Here is a 15,341-nt window from a genome sequence, read left to right as displayed (position 1 = left end):
ACTCCTGGGCTCAAGCAAGTCTCCTGCCTCCGCCTCCCAAGCAGCTGGGACCACAGGCACCTGCCACAATGCTCGGCCTTTTTTTTTTTTTTTTTGGTTGCAGCCATCATTGTTGTTCGGCAGGCCTGGGCTGGATTCGAACCCGGCACCTTAGGTGTAAGTGGCTGGCACTCTAGCCACTTGAGCCATGGGCGCCGAGCCCCAATTTTCTTAAAGTACTAAGTTTGACAGTTGATACTGCTGATATCTCACCTTGATACTCCTTGTTTTTTTCTTATTGGGAAGGTACATCCTCATTCTTTTAAACATGCATTTTGGCTTATGATTATCTTACATTTTTTTTCTTTAGATCAATTTTTGTGAAACCATGGATAAGTCAAAAAATTGTACTATATTCGAATATGAATTCCATTGTGGAACCAATGCAGCACAGACAAAAATTTCAGCAAAAAGCTTGGGAAGGTTGTGGTTAGTCAATGCACCGCATGGCAATGGTTTGAGAAGTTCCATTCTGGTGATTTCAATAGTGAAAATGAGCCACATGAGCTAAGAGGTGAGTAACAATGAGCTGAGAGCTGTAGTGGGAGTGAATCCATCTCAACCTACATATGAATTAGCAGCAAGGGTTGATGTTGGACAGTTGAAACAAACTGGAGAGATGGATTCCCTGTGAACTAAATGAGGAGCATCAAAAGAGAAATTGTCTTGAAGTTTGCCTTTCTTTCTTTTTTTTTTTTCTGTCTAGAAATTTATTGGCCATGATCAATCTATTACAGGATCTGGACAAAGTAAAAACATTGTTATTTAAACTTATTTGCCCTGAAACGATAGCTTTCATTTCTCTTAAAACTCCCAAAATGTTCTTTCTCAAATTGATCTCAAATCAAATCTTGATTGGCCACCTAAAATAGAGAGCCACAGATCTATTTTTGAGAACCTCAGCCACAGTTCTGGGCGATTTAACTTACTGAGTGCTTATCTCTTTCCTCATTCATGCTCCAAACAACGGCATGACTTTGCTGGGGGCACTGACGTGGCCTCCTCCCTGTGGACATTTCTCCACTTCACCTCCCTCAAATTAAAGGACTTTGAGGACCCAACAACCAGGACGGGAAGCAGAACACAGGTCAGTGTCACTGACTCAATATTCTAGTATCCTCTTCACAGGCCCCTGTTGCTCTTCCCACCTTCCCCAACCACCTACAAATAAGAAGTCTCATTTATCATAGAAAATTGTGACCCTACTATGTGTATTCATTGAATTTTTTAACCACATAAATTTTTATAAAAATTACTGTTGAGGCTCGGCGCCTGTGGCTCAAGCGGCTAAGGCGCCAGCCACATACACCTAAGGTGGCGGGTTCGAATCCCCAGCCCGGGCCCGCCAAACAACAATGATGGCTGCAACCAAAAAATAGCCGGGCGTTGTGGCGGGCGCCTGTGGTCCCAGCTACTTGGGAGGCTGAGGCAGGAGACTCGCTTGAGCCCAGGAGTTGGAGGTTGCTATGAGCTGTGATGCCATGGCACTCTACCCAGGGGGATAACTTGAGGCTCCATCTCAAAAAAAAAAAAATTACTGTTGAATTGCCCAAATTGCTACAAGACTTTAAGTAAAACAATCTAGCTGATAAGTCTAGATATGAGGCTATGGGGGTTAAGAGGTTTTGTTTGTTCATTTTTTTGAGACAGAGTCTCTTTCTGTTGCCCTAGAGTGGTGTCTCTCTCACCACCCTGCAGTGGTGTCATCATAGCTGACAGCAACCTTAAAGTCCTGGGTTCAAGAGATCCTCCTGCCTCAGCCTCCCAGAGTGATAGTAGTTTTTTATTTTTTTGTTTTTTTTAGAGACAGAGTCTCACTTTGTCACTCTCAGTAGAGTGTTGTGGCGTCACAGCTCACAGCAAACACCAGCTCTTGGGCTTATGCGATTCTCTTGCCTCAGCCTCCCGAGTAGCTGGGACTACAGGTGCCCACCACAACACCCAGCTATTTTTTTGTTGCAGTTTGGTCAGGGCTGGGTTCAAACCCGCCACCCTCAGTATATGGGGCTGGCGCCCTACCCACTGAGCCACAGGCGCTGCCCCTACTTTTTTTTTTTAACCTCAAGTCCCTTTTACCTGCTTCTGAGTTTGGTTTACTTGTAGTACTAGCTAAAGACCTCTCCTCATAGACGTAATTTATACCATCAAAGTCCCTGGTGACTTTCTGATTCTACTTCTAGACAGAGCAAGGATACGAGTGCAGCAATGGTCAGGGCCAACAAGGAAAGAGGCTATAACTTGTAGCCTTTTCATCCTGCTACTGACATCTGGGGGGCGAGGGGTGTGTGTACATGATAAGAGAAAAAAAAAAGCCTCTGCCAGATCTGGGAGTGCTGCGCATGAGACCTACTACAGTCATGCAAAGTTAATGGCTCAGAAGTTACTAGTGCTCACTTGCTAGTTTGATTAGTTTTTTCAATTTTTTCCCTTTCCATTTTTATTTATTCAGCAAGCACTATGCTCCTACTGTACATGTAAGAGAGGTTCAATAAATGTCAGATGAAGGGAAAATATCCGTACACTCACAAGTCACTCCAGCACTCTAAAAAAATACACAGACATCTTCATGATCCCTTCTTCTGCATTCTGGGCCCCACCTCTGTCCGCATCACGGGTCACTAAATGTTCACATGAACAAGAACTTAAGCACAGTCTGACATGGCCCATGACTAATGCAAATGTCCGATCCACTAAAAGGTCATCTGTTAAAGCAGATACTACTACTTCTCAGCCGGAAAACACCCTAGTGGATCTTCAGCTTCACCTGAGGATATGCCACAGTGATCGTGCCTGCCACAGAGGACACAGGTCCTCCAAGTCCAATGATGCCAGGATTGGACTTACAGAGTCCCAGCTGGTCCAAAGGGTTCAGAGTATCACAAAAGTTCTCCACTGTGTCGAGGAGGAGGGGAGGATGCTGCTTCAGAGACCAGAATCAGAGGGACAGGAGCCATTTGGTCTCCTTGCCAGCCACGCTGTACTCCAGAGGATCCAGGGTGAGGATTTCTCCCTCTTTGCCCTGTTGTGGCCAACCCAGTCCATCTGTTGGGAGATTTCATACAGATGATCCCTGCCCAGGCTCAGCAGAAGAGAACAGTAGTGGCGGGCAGCCCACATTCGTCATTTCCCTTTGTTGATGCCAAAGGCGAGACCTACAGTCCTCACCCAGAGGATTGTGTACGGATGAAATAAATCACACAGTTGAGGTTGGCTAATGTCAGGCACAAACGGGGTACCAGGTCATTGGCATGAATGCTCTGCTCAGTGGCCTGTACAGCATGCATCATAGTGCCTAGTCTAAACCATTTATGGCCAGTGCTCACAGTGGACTCCAGTTTCTTAAGCTTTATTACTAAGGTGACCAGAGGCCCCGCTTTTGTCGGGATAGTCCCGCGTCCTGCGGCGTTTTAAAAAAGTCCCGATTTTTGGAAAGAATGCATGACAAGCTAGGGAATGGCGGGACAAATGAGAAGGGAATATATGGTTTTCGGCTGCTGAAAAGGTTAATGTAACTCCATTTGGGAATGAAGAGGTTAATGTAACTTCATTTGGAAATGAAAAGGTTAATGTAAACTCCCTACTCCCCTCCTGGGCAAGGTTGCCCAGGTGGACCAGTGCCCTACTCCTTTGAGCCACAGGCTCCACCCTATATATTTATTTTTTTAATGTATTATATTTATAAACTGTACTTATATTGAAATTAAAAACTATATATTACATACTATTTTTGCGTTCTATGAAAATTTTTGCTGCTCCATATAGACCAATTTTTTAATTAAGACACCCCACCCCCACCCCACCCCGGTCAATGGTGTCCTGCTTTACCAATGTTAAAATCTGGTCACCTTATTTACTACCACCTTCTCTTTGCCAGCTTTAGGCTCTAACAAATATCTAAGCAACACACATGTGTATTGAGTGGCTCTGAACAGTTGATCCCAGCCCCGGGTCTGGTTGGTGAAGCTAGTGAAGGCGTCCATGGAACCCAGCCCAAGGCCAAGCTTCACACAGTGGTCAGCCACAGATATTCAGGGACACCTGCTGGGTCCCCCAGGGAACTGCCCAGAGCTTGCCTTTCTTTACTACTGTGGCATAAAGGCGAACTATTTCCACACCACATCGTTATGTGTGACGACAGACAAATGGACTCTTTTTTTTGAGAATTGTAAGTGTTGGACACAATGGTTGGATAAAGATGAAGTGCTGAAACATGGTCCAAAGCTGAATGTTCATCAAAAAAAGCTAATGGTGTCTGTTTGCTGGTCCAGTGCTCATATTGCCTACCACAGACCCGGTCAATCAGTTCCAGGGGATGTCTGCTGCAACTAAGTGGGTGAGCATGCTATGTAAAGCAGCTGAGATTGGTCAATAGGGACAGGCCAATGCCCTTGCAAGATAACACTATTGCAGAAACAACACTGCTCAAACTACAGAAGCTGGACTTGCAAACTCTCTGTCATTCCCCGTATTCACCAGACTTTGCACCAACTGACTATCATTTCTTCCAAGCTTTGGACCACTTACAAGGAAAAATATTCAATTCTCAACAAGCCATGGAAGATGCCTTTCCTGATTTCACTGGTACTTGCTCTCCAGGCTTCTTCGCTGCTGGCATCCACACGCTAGCGTTAAGATGATAAACCCGTGTCGATGGTTTAGGTGCATACTTTGACTAATTGTACTGCTTCTTGTTTGAGATAGAATAAACTAAACTTTTGATTAAAAACTGGACATTTCAGATTTAATGACCTACTATTTATCACTTTGACCATTCCTAAGCGTACAGTTCAATGGTAGTAAATACATTCACAATGTTTTGTGCCCAGCTCCATTATCTATACCCAAAACTTTTTCATCACCCTCAACAAAAACTCTGTACCCGTTAAACGGTAACTTTCCCTCCCCTCAGCCCTTGGTGACCTTTATTCTACTTGGTCTCTATCAATTTGACTATTCTGGGGACCTTATATGAGTGGAGTCATATAATATTTGTCCTCCTGTGTCTGACTTATTTCACTAAGTAGAATGAAAAATGCCCATTTATGTTTCAGCATATATCAAAATTCCCTTCCTTTTTTGGCAGAATAATATTTCATTTATGTATCCACTACGTTTTGTTTATCCATTCATCTCTTGGTGAACATCTGGGTTGTCTCCACCTTTTGGCCATTATGAATAATGCTGCTATGATCATGGGTGTTGACCTCATTACTTTTCCTTCAACTGGCCCTGCCCTCTTCCACCTGGAGGACTTTGCACTGGCTGTTCCCTCTGCATGGAATGCTTTTCCCTGAGGGACCCACATGGCTCACATCTCACATCTCACTTTCTTACATCTTTGCTCAAATGGTGCCTTCTCAATGAGAAGCACTGCTGCAAACTGGTGCTTCCATCTCCTTACTGTTTGTTTATCCCCCCGTTGACACTTACCATTTCTTCACATACTATATATTGTACTTATTTAGTATATTTATTGTTTAATATCTGTCTTGCCATTAGAATATCAACTCCCTGAGGGCAAGAATTGCTTCCCATTTTGTTTATCTCAGGCACCCACATGGGTAGGTGCTCAACAATAGCTGTTGAATGAACTTAAAAATCACAAGCCTAAGTCATTTGCTGAATTACAGATTTTAAACCAGAGTCATGGGACTAATGGGTTAGTTGCTCTAAGATGCCAAACCCTCTTTTTTGCCCTTCCTGTGTCTTTTGTATTCCTACTCTCTCAATTACCTCAGATACTTAAAATACCACATATACACAGACTGTTTTAAATCTGGGTTGAAATTGGAGTTAACTTCTCAACCGGCTGAGGGTACCTATTTCCTGAAATTTAGGTCAGGGGAATGAGATCTAAAGCCTCAGACAAACAGCATGACTTTTTCCTCATGATTCGAGGACCATGCTGAGCTCTTTTATTCTTCTCCCTGCCCTCAAAACTATCATGCAGGTTTTGTGCAGCACACTCCAGGGGGTCAGTGGAAGCCGAAATCCAATCCACACCCCTCTTGCCAAGTGCAAAGCTTGAGTCCCAGGATAAGGTTGTGTTTGTGGGGGTGGGGGGTGCTTTTTCCTATTCGCCAAAGGTCCTGTGGGCTGGCAGTGGCCCTGTTTTGCAAAAGGAGATGCCAGCCCATGACCAGCAAATTGAGTGGCCTTGGAGCTCAGCTCTCCCCACCCCCCCAGGTCCATTCCGTATTTCCTACTTTTCAGGTTTGTTGAGGCTATCTGCCCCCCATCCCACTGGATTTCATGAATCTAGTGACTATTTGATTCTATTTTGAGTTCTTTTCATAGACTTTCCATCTGGTCGGGCTATGTCTCTTAAAGATATTTCCATGACACCAAGCTGGATCCTCACACCTCCTATGGTATTGTCTGTCTCAGTGGGACACAGCTCCAAGGTACCTGAATTATACCAACGTTTCTTTTCCTTTATTTAATAAACATTTACATATCCTATGTGCCAGGTGGTGTTCAACACTTGCTGAACATGAACCTATTTGACCCTCCAGCCTAAGACAAAGGTACTATTATTATCTCATTTGTAAAATGAGGAAACCAAAGCTCAGAGGATTTAAGTGACTTGCCTGAGATCACATGACCAGGTGGCAAACTGGCACCAGAGTCTGTACTTGTAACCAAGATGCTTTGGTCCCTTCTAACTTTTTTCTTGTCATTCATTTCCTCTCTCTTTCTCTACTTCCCCCCCTACATTTCCCTTTCCCTCTTTCTTCTCTTCCTCCTTTGTTCCCTTCTTCCTTCCTACCAGCCCTTAAGCAGCAGCCATCTGCTTCCCCTTGGACGCTGCCCAGCTTGGTTCTTCAGACAAGGTCCTGTGGCCCTTCCAGGGCTTCTGTCATCACTCCCATTTCCCCGTGCCAGTGGACAGCATGTGCTACCCTCCCCACCTGCCGGCTCAGGACCACAGCAGAGGCTGACAGAGGCCTGGGAACTGCAGCCAGGCCGGCCTAGAGGGCAGCTGCCTTTTGGAAGTTACATGATGCACTGCACACCTTCCCCTAATGTTGTTTACCCACATTGCCATTTCTGTTCCTGATCAGAGATTTTTTTTTTTTTTTTTTTTTGCAGCTTTTGGCCACGGCTGGGTTTGAACCCGCCACCTCCAGCATATGGGGCCAGTGCCTTACTCCTTTGAGGCACAGGAGCTGCCCATGATCACAGATTTTAAGGTGGCATCAAGACATCATGTGCTGTTTTGGATAAACCTAAATAAGGGGCCAAGAGAAAAAGAGAAAGAGTGAGACAGAGAGGGGCACAGGTAGGTAGAAAGACATAGAGAACCCTACATGGGAGGCAAAGATGAAGAGATCCAGCTGTCTGAGAGAGTCTATCACCAGAGTTCTGGGAACAAGGAGGAGGGGCTTCATATTATTGCTTTATGTGCCAATGAACATTTCTAAATTTCTGAAAGGGACTCATGTTCTTCCCTATAACATGCTTTTACACATGCTATTCCCCCAGCCTGGAAGGCCTTTCCTAATTATTTCACCTCAGGCCCATGTCCATGTATTGCTGCCTCTGGGAAACTGCCCCTGGACACCTATGGGGCAGTCCACTGGGCTCTCCTTTGAGACACATGTGAACACTTGTCTTTTTTGAACTGATTGGCTTCTGAGCATTTGTGTCCCGTCAGCCTAGTCCTCCTCTAAAATAAGACCATCCTTCCTTGTTCTCTTCACATCCTCTACCTCTATGCTCGATACACGGTTGGTGCTTGGAAATGATGAGAGAGATGGAAGTATCAGAGATTAGGACTTCACAGAGGAAGGAAAAGCTGGGGGTTGTGAAAGACTTCAAGGCAAGATGGCGTTGGGTTCAACACATCTCAGGTGTGACCTTAAGCCAGCAAGTAACCTCCCTGAGCCTCAGCTTCCTCTCTACAAAATAGGAATGGAATTAGTCTGTATCTCATAGGACTGTGTGAGAATTAAATAAGATATATAAAGCACATAGAATAGTGCTTGGCATGTGTAAATCATTCAGTAAATATTAATCACTTGTTGTTATTAAAACAGAAACAGCATAGAGTTGTCCAAATGATTACATAATAAGTGTTTTTGATAAACCATAAATCATATGGAAAGTCTCTGCCATTGTCATTCTAAACATCAACAGAACTACCGTGGCCAATCCATTGTGATTTCCAGAGTTAACTCATGAGCTGAGGCTGCATTTTTTTGAGCAAATGAAATGGTGAATATGACATTGGCTTTTGTAAATGTTAAAATGATAGTCAAACTCATTAGGGTTTGATAAAAGGTTCATTCCCTGACCCCAAACATAGTCCTGCCTGTAAATGTGGCTCATCCTGGGACCTATTTGGTCCTCAACATTCAAGAAAATGTTTTCACTTCCAAAGCCCTAGTTACTGGGGACCCAGACAGAGGCCGATGACAGCGAGGTAAAGCAACTGGGCCTGTTGCTCTGCTTCTTATAGATTACCGCCTGTGCCAGGAAACAAAGGCGAGTCATCGTTCATGTCTGCCAACTCTGGGAAGTTAAAAAAGAATTAGCTATCAGGTTGGGGAAAGAGAAGGGCTTATAAGTCTTTGTAACCCTTTTTTTTTTTTTTTTTTTGCTGTACAGAAGGGAAAACTGAAGTTATAGAGGGGAACAGACTTGCTTACTCACAAAATAAGGAGCAGCTAGGAGTAGAAGCTCGGTCTCTGGATCCCTAGCTTACTGCCCTTTCACTGATGATTTGACTTCCAAAACTTAGTGTTCTTCAAGCTGAAAGTCCCATGTCCTTAAATGAAAGGTAAGGAAGCCACGGTGCTGCTGTCCAGACACCCGCTGGGAAGCGAGGTAGGGAAAGCGAGGTGGGCGGAGTTGGTATGCAGAGCACCCCCTCTCCCCTCAATCTTCACAACCCTACGGGGGGGTCTATTACTATCTTCCAGAGGCAAAGGGCTCAAGGAACAGCACCAAGATGTGAAGGGAAGCCACCTTCAGACTCCAAAGCTCAGGATCTTCCCATTGTTCTCTGCAGCTCCGTCCTCCGGAACCCAGGCCTTTCATTGTTAAAGCCCAGAACACGCGCCGGGCACAAAGCAAACAGGTTTCCAGGACTGGGTGGGTCTCTGTACCCAGCACAGTTGCAGCCATCAGAATAGGTGCTGACTCGTCATCCTGTCTTGTGCAAATTTAGGCTTGGCCAAGCTGTACTCTCTCTCACCCCACCCCGTACACGCTTTCTCCGACCAAGTCTCCGCTCTTACGTATTTCTATTCCGGCTCCTTCCACATCCTCCGAACTCCTGAGTATTCCTTCTACCTGTCAAGAACTTTAACTAGACTCCTGAATTAATTAAGAATTAGTCGGGCGTGCGGTAAGAGGCACTGAAGACTCCCTGGCTCGCTCTTGCGCACATTGGTCAAGCGCCACGGAACTTAAGCCTCAGTTTTCCCATCTGCATGACAGTACCCGCCCGGCTAGCTGACCCGGGACGCCAGAGCTACGCAAGATCATCCAGCCCCGCCCCGTTCCGGCAGCGCCTGCGCAGAAGCCGCCGTCCCGCCCTGTGCCTTTCGAACTGAACCCGCCCCCTTCGCGCCCTCGAAGACTCGGCGCTCTTCCGAGTCTGTCAGCCTGTTTTCCGGTTTCGGCGTCTCCGCAGGCGAGCCTGCTGAGCGCCGAGCAGCCTATGGGGATGGCGGCTGCCGCCGAGTGAGCAGCCCTGGAGGGCCCAGAGCCCGGGCCCGAGCACAGGACAGACCTGTGTGCCCGCGGGAGCCGGTCCGGGGACAGAGGGTCAGGCTCTGCCGGAGGGGCGGGGTCGCAGCTTCCCGCGGGAACGAAGGCGGGCAGGCCTGAGGGTGCGGGATGTGTGTGGTTGTGGGTGTGACGTGCGAGGTGGGAGATGTGGCTTTGGGGCCATGCGTTTCGCTTGCGGGGGCCTGTGAGGATTGGGCTGTCTGTGGCCGTGTGGTTACTTGGGGGGCACGGACAGTTATGCAGCTGAGAGGACGGTGGGTAGGTGGTTGTCTCCCAGGGGTTGTGTGAAGTTGAAGCGGCGGTGTTCTGAGTTTCTGTGCAGTTGTTCGGAGCGTTTTGTGCCGTGTCTGTGGGGCGTGTGACGTTATCGCGTCTGCTCCGTGCGGTGGAGTCTTCAGTGTGCACGATCGCGTCGAGTCAGGTGGATCGTGAGCCTCTGGCCGGTGCGGCGGCGGGACGTGCAGTCTATGCAGTATGTGCCGGGTAGCATTCAGGTTGGTGGTATAGTCGCAGGACATGTAAGTTTTAGTTTTGTTTTTTACTTGGGTTAGGGTGTGAGGCGTTTGTGTGTGTGTTCAGCTATGCTGGTGGGTTTGTAGTTGATTTTTTCTTTTGGAGACAGCATCTTGCTCTGTCAGCCAGGCTGGAATGCAGTGGTGTGATCACAGTTCACTGCAACCTCAAACTCCTGGGCTCAAGTGATGCTCCTGCCTGAGCCTCCCGAGTAGCTGGGACTACAGGCACCTGCCACCACTGTGGTAGAGTTCTTTATATGATTTTAGAGTTCGTTCATTCATTAAGTCAGGGAGCTTTATTGTGCCTCATCGTCGCGTGTGCCAGGCACACTGTTCTAGACCTTGGGGATACCCTGATGGGGAAAACAGACATAGTCTGTGCCTTCGCAGATCTTACAGTCTTGGCATTATTTAATCATGCCATATATGTACATGTGATTATAAATTGAGATAAGTGCTGTGAAGGAGAAGTCCATCCTAATGGGAGTGATGCCTTCAGTAACAGGCTTTTTGAGGAAGTGAGATTTGGGGTGAGGTGTGAAGGGTGAGTGATGGGTGGCTGGTGTGGTGTGGGGCTTTAGCTTGATTTATGGTCATTAAGGGTGAGTGCATGGGAAGAAAACTGGCTGTCAGAATTCGAGGTCAGATGAACCACTGGCTGGGAAGGAAACAGATCAGACAGAGTTGCTACTTCAGTGGAAAAAGGCTGTGTGACATAGGGTTTCTTAGCTAGAGGGAGAAAACAGGGACCTGGTGTCTCATTTGTTTATTTTTTAAGTTGCCACCAGCCTTCTGCTTTGATGACCAAGTGTTCCCTCATCAGTGGCCCTGTATAGTCCGTACAAAGCTGAGGGTTGCTCATTCCCCTCACTATACTGTGTCCCTAGGTTCTTAGGGGTAAATTTCTCTGCATTTTTTGGAATAGTTTTGTCTGTATTTTCCCTATGGATGGGAGTCTTTCTGAAATGTCATTGGAAGTGACTTTGCCAGTGGCCTGTAAGACAGGAAATGTAATTTTAAAAGCCCTGAAATATTTAAGTACTATATTCTTTTATTTTTTGGGAAACATTGAGAACATTAAGGTCACTGCTCAGCTATCACTTACTGGTTCCTAAAATCTAGCAAACTCATTGGAGAGAAAGTTCTCTACAATTATAAAATAGAAGATAGATTTTTCTTTTTCTCTCCTGGGTTTCTAATGTGCCTCTTTAGACTGAGGTTGGGATTTTTTTTGTTTGTTTTAGTTTTGTTTGTTTTTTTTATGACAGATGTTATATCTTTCCCATCTTTGTGTTTTTAACACAGGTGCCTACGTATCAAGAGCTTGATGTATGTGGTTGAATAAAAGATCAAGTGTCCACTTATTGATAAGTACTGCAGGTATTCCTCCAGTGGCCAAAGTCCCATACAAATTATGAAGTTGAACCATTTGGAATGAATATAAGAGGATTGCCCTGGTATTTTTTGCTTATCTTTAAGAATTTGTTTTTCCCACTTCATTGAGTTGCTATTGTCTAGTGATATTCTCACATCTTAGGTTTTGTGTCTTGGTCTAAAGTATTTTATTAAGTGTTTATCAATCTTTTTTATCTATGGCACACTTGAACCTATAAACTTCCATGGCACACTTAAAATATGTTGATCAACACATAGAGTAAAATAAAGAATATACTTACTGTGCTTTGTACTACTTTTTGTTGTTGTTGTTGTTTTTGAGATGGAGTCTTACTCTGTTGCCCTCAGTAGAGTGCCTTGGCATCATAGCTCACAGCAACCTCAAATTTCTGGGCTCAAGCGATCCTCTTGCTTCCTTGGTAGCTAGGACTCCAGATGCCTGCCAGAAGGCCTGGCTAATTTTTAGAGACAGGGTCTTGCTCTTACTCAGGTTGGTCTGAACTCCTGAGCTTAAGCATTCCACCCACCTTAGCCTCCTAGAGTGCTAGGATTACAAGTGTGAGCCACTGCGCCTGGCCTGTGCTTTGAACTTCTTTCAAAAATAATTCAATTGATGACTTAAAAAAATTTTTGTGGCACACCTAAGATCCTCTCACAGTGCACCAGTGTTGAAAATCACTGCTCTAAATATTTGAGAAACTGTTTCCTCAAACTTGCATTGAACAGACATTAAGTATGCTTTTTTTTTTTTTAGTATGCTTGTTGAACTGTAAAAAGAACAAAGAAAATTCTTAGTTGCTCCCAGTTTGCCTGAATTGACTTTTTTCCCTTCTTTCCTTTCTTAGGGCTCCTCCTACTCCAGAGGGGAAATCTCATCCAGAGCCATCATGCCACTTCCCCATCATCTGTGTCCTGCATGGTTAAGCTAACGCTGCAGGAGCCCTGGTCCATTGGGAGGAATCAAGCTGATTCTTGGCATGAGGCCTTCCCAGGGTTGAAAGGAGCACCACCATGGCCTCTCTGGATGACCCAGGGGAAGTGAGGGAGGGCTTCCTCTGCCCTCTGTGCCTGAAGGACCTGCAGTCTTTCTATCAGCTTCAGTCACATTATGAGGAAGAGCACTTGGGGGAAGACCGTGATGTCAAAGGGCAAATTAAAAGTAAGAGGCGAGAATCTTGCTTTATTTTGTTAATGAGAGCTTTAAGTCATGGGATAATTTCTATAAGCTTCCACGTTGCCACTGGAATATGATGATAATGGTAGGAGCAAACAGATTACTAATGCTTGTCATGTGTCAGGCTTTCTTCAAAGACTCCCTATGTATTAATTTCACATAATCCTCTTAATAGCTATGTGCCTGTGAGCCCCATTTTGCTGATGAGGGGACCAAACACAGATTAGATTACTTGCCTAAAGTCACTTACTGAAGCATAGTCTGGATTGAAACTAGTAATCTGGTTGAATCTAGTAGAATCTAATAATCACTGTGATCTGCTGTCTCTCCCTCTTTTTTTTTTTTTTTTGTTTGTGCAACAGTCTCATTCTGTAGCCCTGGGGGCAAGGGGTGCCATAGCATCATTATAACTCACAGCAACCTCAAACTCTTGAGCTCAGTTAATTCTCTTGCCTCAGCCTCCTGAGTAGCTGGGGCTACAGGCACCTGCCACAATGCCCAATTCGTTTTTCTATTTTTAGTAGAGAGGGAGGTGGTGGTGGTGGATATCTTGCTCTTGCTCAGACTGATCTCGAACTTGTGAGCTCAAGCAATCCACCTGCCTGGGGCTCCTGGAGAGCTAGGATTACAGGCATGAGCCACCTCTCCTAGCTGATCTGCTGTCTCTTGCTAGACGATTTGAATTATCCAACCAGCAGCCTAAGAGGTTTAAAGAGGAATTTCTGGCTCGGCGCCTGTGGCTTAAGTGGCTAAGGCGCCAGCCATGTACACCTAAGCTGGCGGGTTCGAATCCCCAGCCCGGGCCCGCCAAACAACAATGATGGCTGCAACCAAAAAATGGCCGGGCGTTGTGGCGGGCGCCTGTGGTCCCAGCTACTTGGGAGGCTGAGGCAGGAGACTCGCTTGAGCCCAGGAGTTGGAGGTTGCTGTGAGCGTGATGCCATGGCACTTTACCCAGGGGGACAGCTTGAGGCTCTGTCTCAAAAAAAATAAAAAATAAAAAAAATAAAGAGGAATTTCTTTCCATTGCTATGACAGTGGAGGCACATTCTGCACCTATTTACCTGTCACAAATTTAAGCTTTCCCTCCATCCTTCCTTTCCCAGCTGGACTTTGCCCTTTGTAGCCCAGGAAAAGGAAGGTCATACTTGGAAAAAACAGAGAAACAACCCAAAACTTATACCTTGGTTTTTGAACTTCCAAGGGCTCAGGTTCTAGAGAGTTGTGGAAAGAGTTTTTCAAAGGTCATTTTTGACTATACATATGTTTATTGTATTTCCTGGTCTTCAAATTCTAAGCTCCATATAAGAGGTTGTTCCTTTAGAACTCACCTTCTTAGTTATTCAGCTAACTTGCTTCTCACAGCTGGCAGCATTTCTGAAGGTCATGAGATTAAAAAGGTCTGGATTTGGTATTCACAATCTTTGTTGGGAGGGAAAGAAAGGAATAATTATGTATTCGTAAGGGGATTTTGGCCTCCAAACATGCGAATGTTATGTACCTTGTAATTAAATATTTGTCCCTAGAGTCCCGCTTCATGTCTCACTTTCCTGTTCAAGAAAAAAGTATTGCTGAAAGCATTAATAGTTATGACTTTCAGTCCAAAACACGACAAAGTCAAACATTTTCAAAATCCTAACTGCTGTGATGGACAAGGTGGCTTCTGGCTGTAGGGACTGCAGAATTGAGCCATAACTATTAGGAGGCAAAGAAAAAAAGTACTATGCTTTTTAGTTTTTGTCTTTCACATACATTATTATTTTATTTGACTCTCCCAACAACCTTGCAAGAAGGTGGTTTGTCTTGTTTTATAGACACTTTATTATAAGTGAGTCTCAGAAATGTTGCAAACTTATCCAAGGTCACATAGGAATTGACAGAGTTGGACGTGGGCCCATGTCTTGTATGACCTCTAAGTCCAGTGCTTTTCTTTCCATATGGCATTACTGATGATGAAAGGTCCTATATTCCAATCACAGCATACATTGTAGCTTCCTAGGAAAACAGAACTCGAACACCTGATTATATAAGTTTCCTTTGGACAGCTGAAGGCCTCTGTGGTTCTCAACTGGTTTCTAGTCTTATTGTCAGCTGAACTGAGTCATATATAATGCTATCCCTCAGACTGGGGACACCAGGGATAGAGAGCTTAGAGAATGTTCTCAGATTCTCATGATGGCCCTTTTGTAAGAGGAAAAATACTTAAGATTATTTAGAGATATAGATATGGGAATCTAGAGAATACTAGATAGGATGGAAACTGTGTTCATGCAAGAAACTTGAAAGGATCCTCTTGGTTTTTTCCCTATCTCTCTCAGAAGAACTAAGAGATTGAGTAGGCCATTCCATTAGTACTAATGTGCTGTGTGCTGTGGCATTAGTCTCACAGCAACCTCAAACTCCTTGGTTCAAGTGATCCTCCTGCCTCCACTTCCCAAGTAGCTGGGACTACAGATAGCCACAAGGCCCAGCTAATTTTT

At 45.1% G+C, this 15,341-nt stretch overlaps 1 protein-coding gene and 1 pseudogene across 2 annotated transcripts in view; one reads left to right on the top strand and one right to left on the bottom strand.

Moving 5' to 3' along the window:
• Positions 1-2,577: 2,577 nt before the first annotated feature.
• On the bottom strand, positions 2,578-4,019 carry LOC100955358 (annotated as a pseudogene).
• A 5,683-nt stretch (positions 4,020-9,702) lies between these two features.
• The window catches only part of RBSN (rabenosyn, RAB effector), a 30,630-nt gene continuing 24,991 nt past the window's right edge, over positions 9,703-15,341 (top strand). Inside the window, exons 1-3 of one of the 2 annotated variants that reach the window (XM_012809252.2) lie at positions 9,703-9,813; positions 11,598-11,749; positions 12,533-12,846. In XM_012809252.2, coding sequence (XP_012664706.1) covers positions 12,699-12,846 — 148 coding nt within the window. In that variant the 5' untranslated portion in view covers positions 9,703-9,813; positions 11,598-11,749; positions 12,533-12,698. The remainder of the gene's footprint in view (positions 9,814-11,597; positions 11,750-12,532; positions 12,847-15,341) is intronic. The other variant, XM_023516972.1, reaches the window with a different exon arrangement.

Source organism: Otolemur garnettii, unplaced genomic scaffold (genome assembly GCF_000181295.1).
Source record: "Otolemur garnettii isolate 467f Iridium unplaced genomic scaffold, OtoGar3 scaffold00101, whole genome shotgun sequence".
Classification (NCBI taxonomy): Eukaryota; Metazoa; Chordata; class Mammalia; order Primates; family Galagidae; genus Otolemur; species Otolemur garnettii.
Note: the sequence above shows the minus strand (reverse complement) of the source record. Positions and strands in the feature narration are given on the sequence as shown.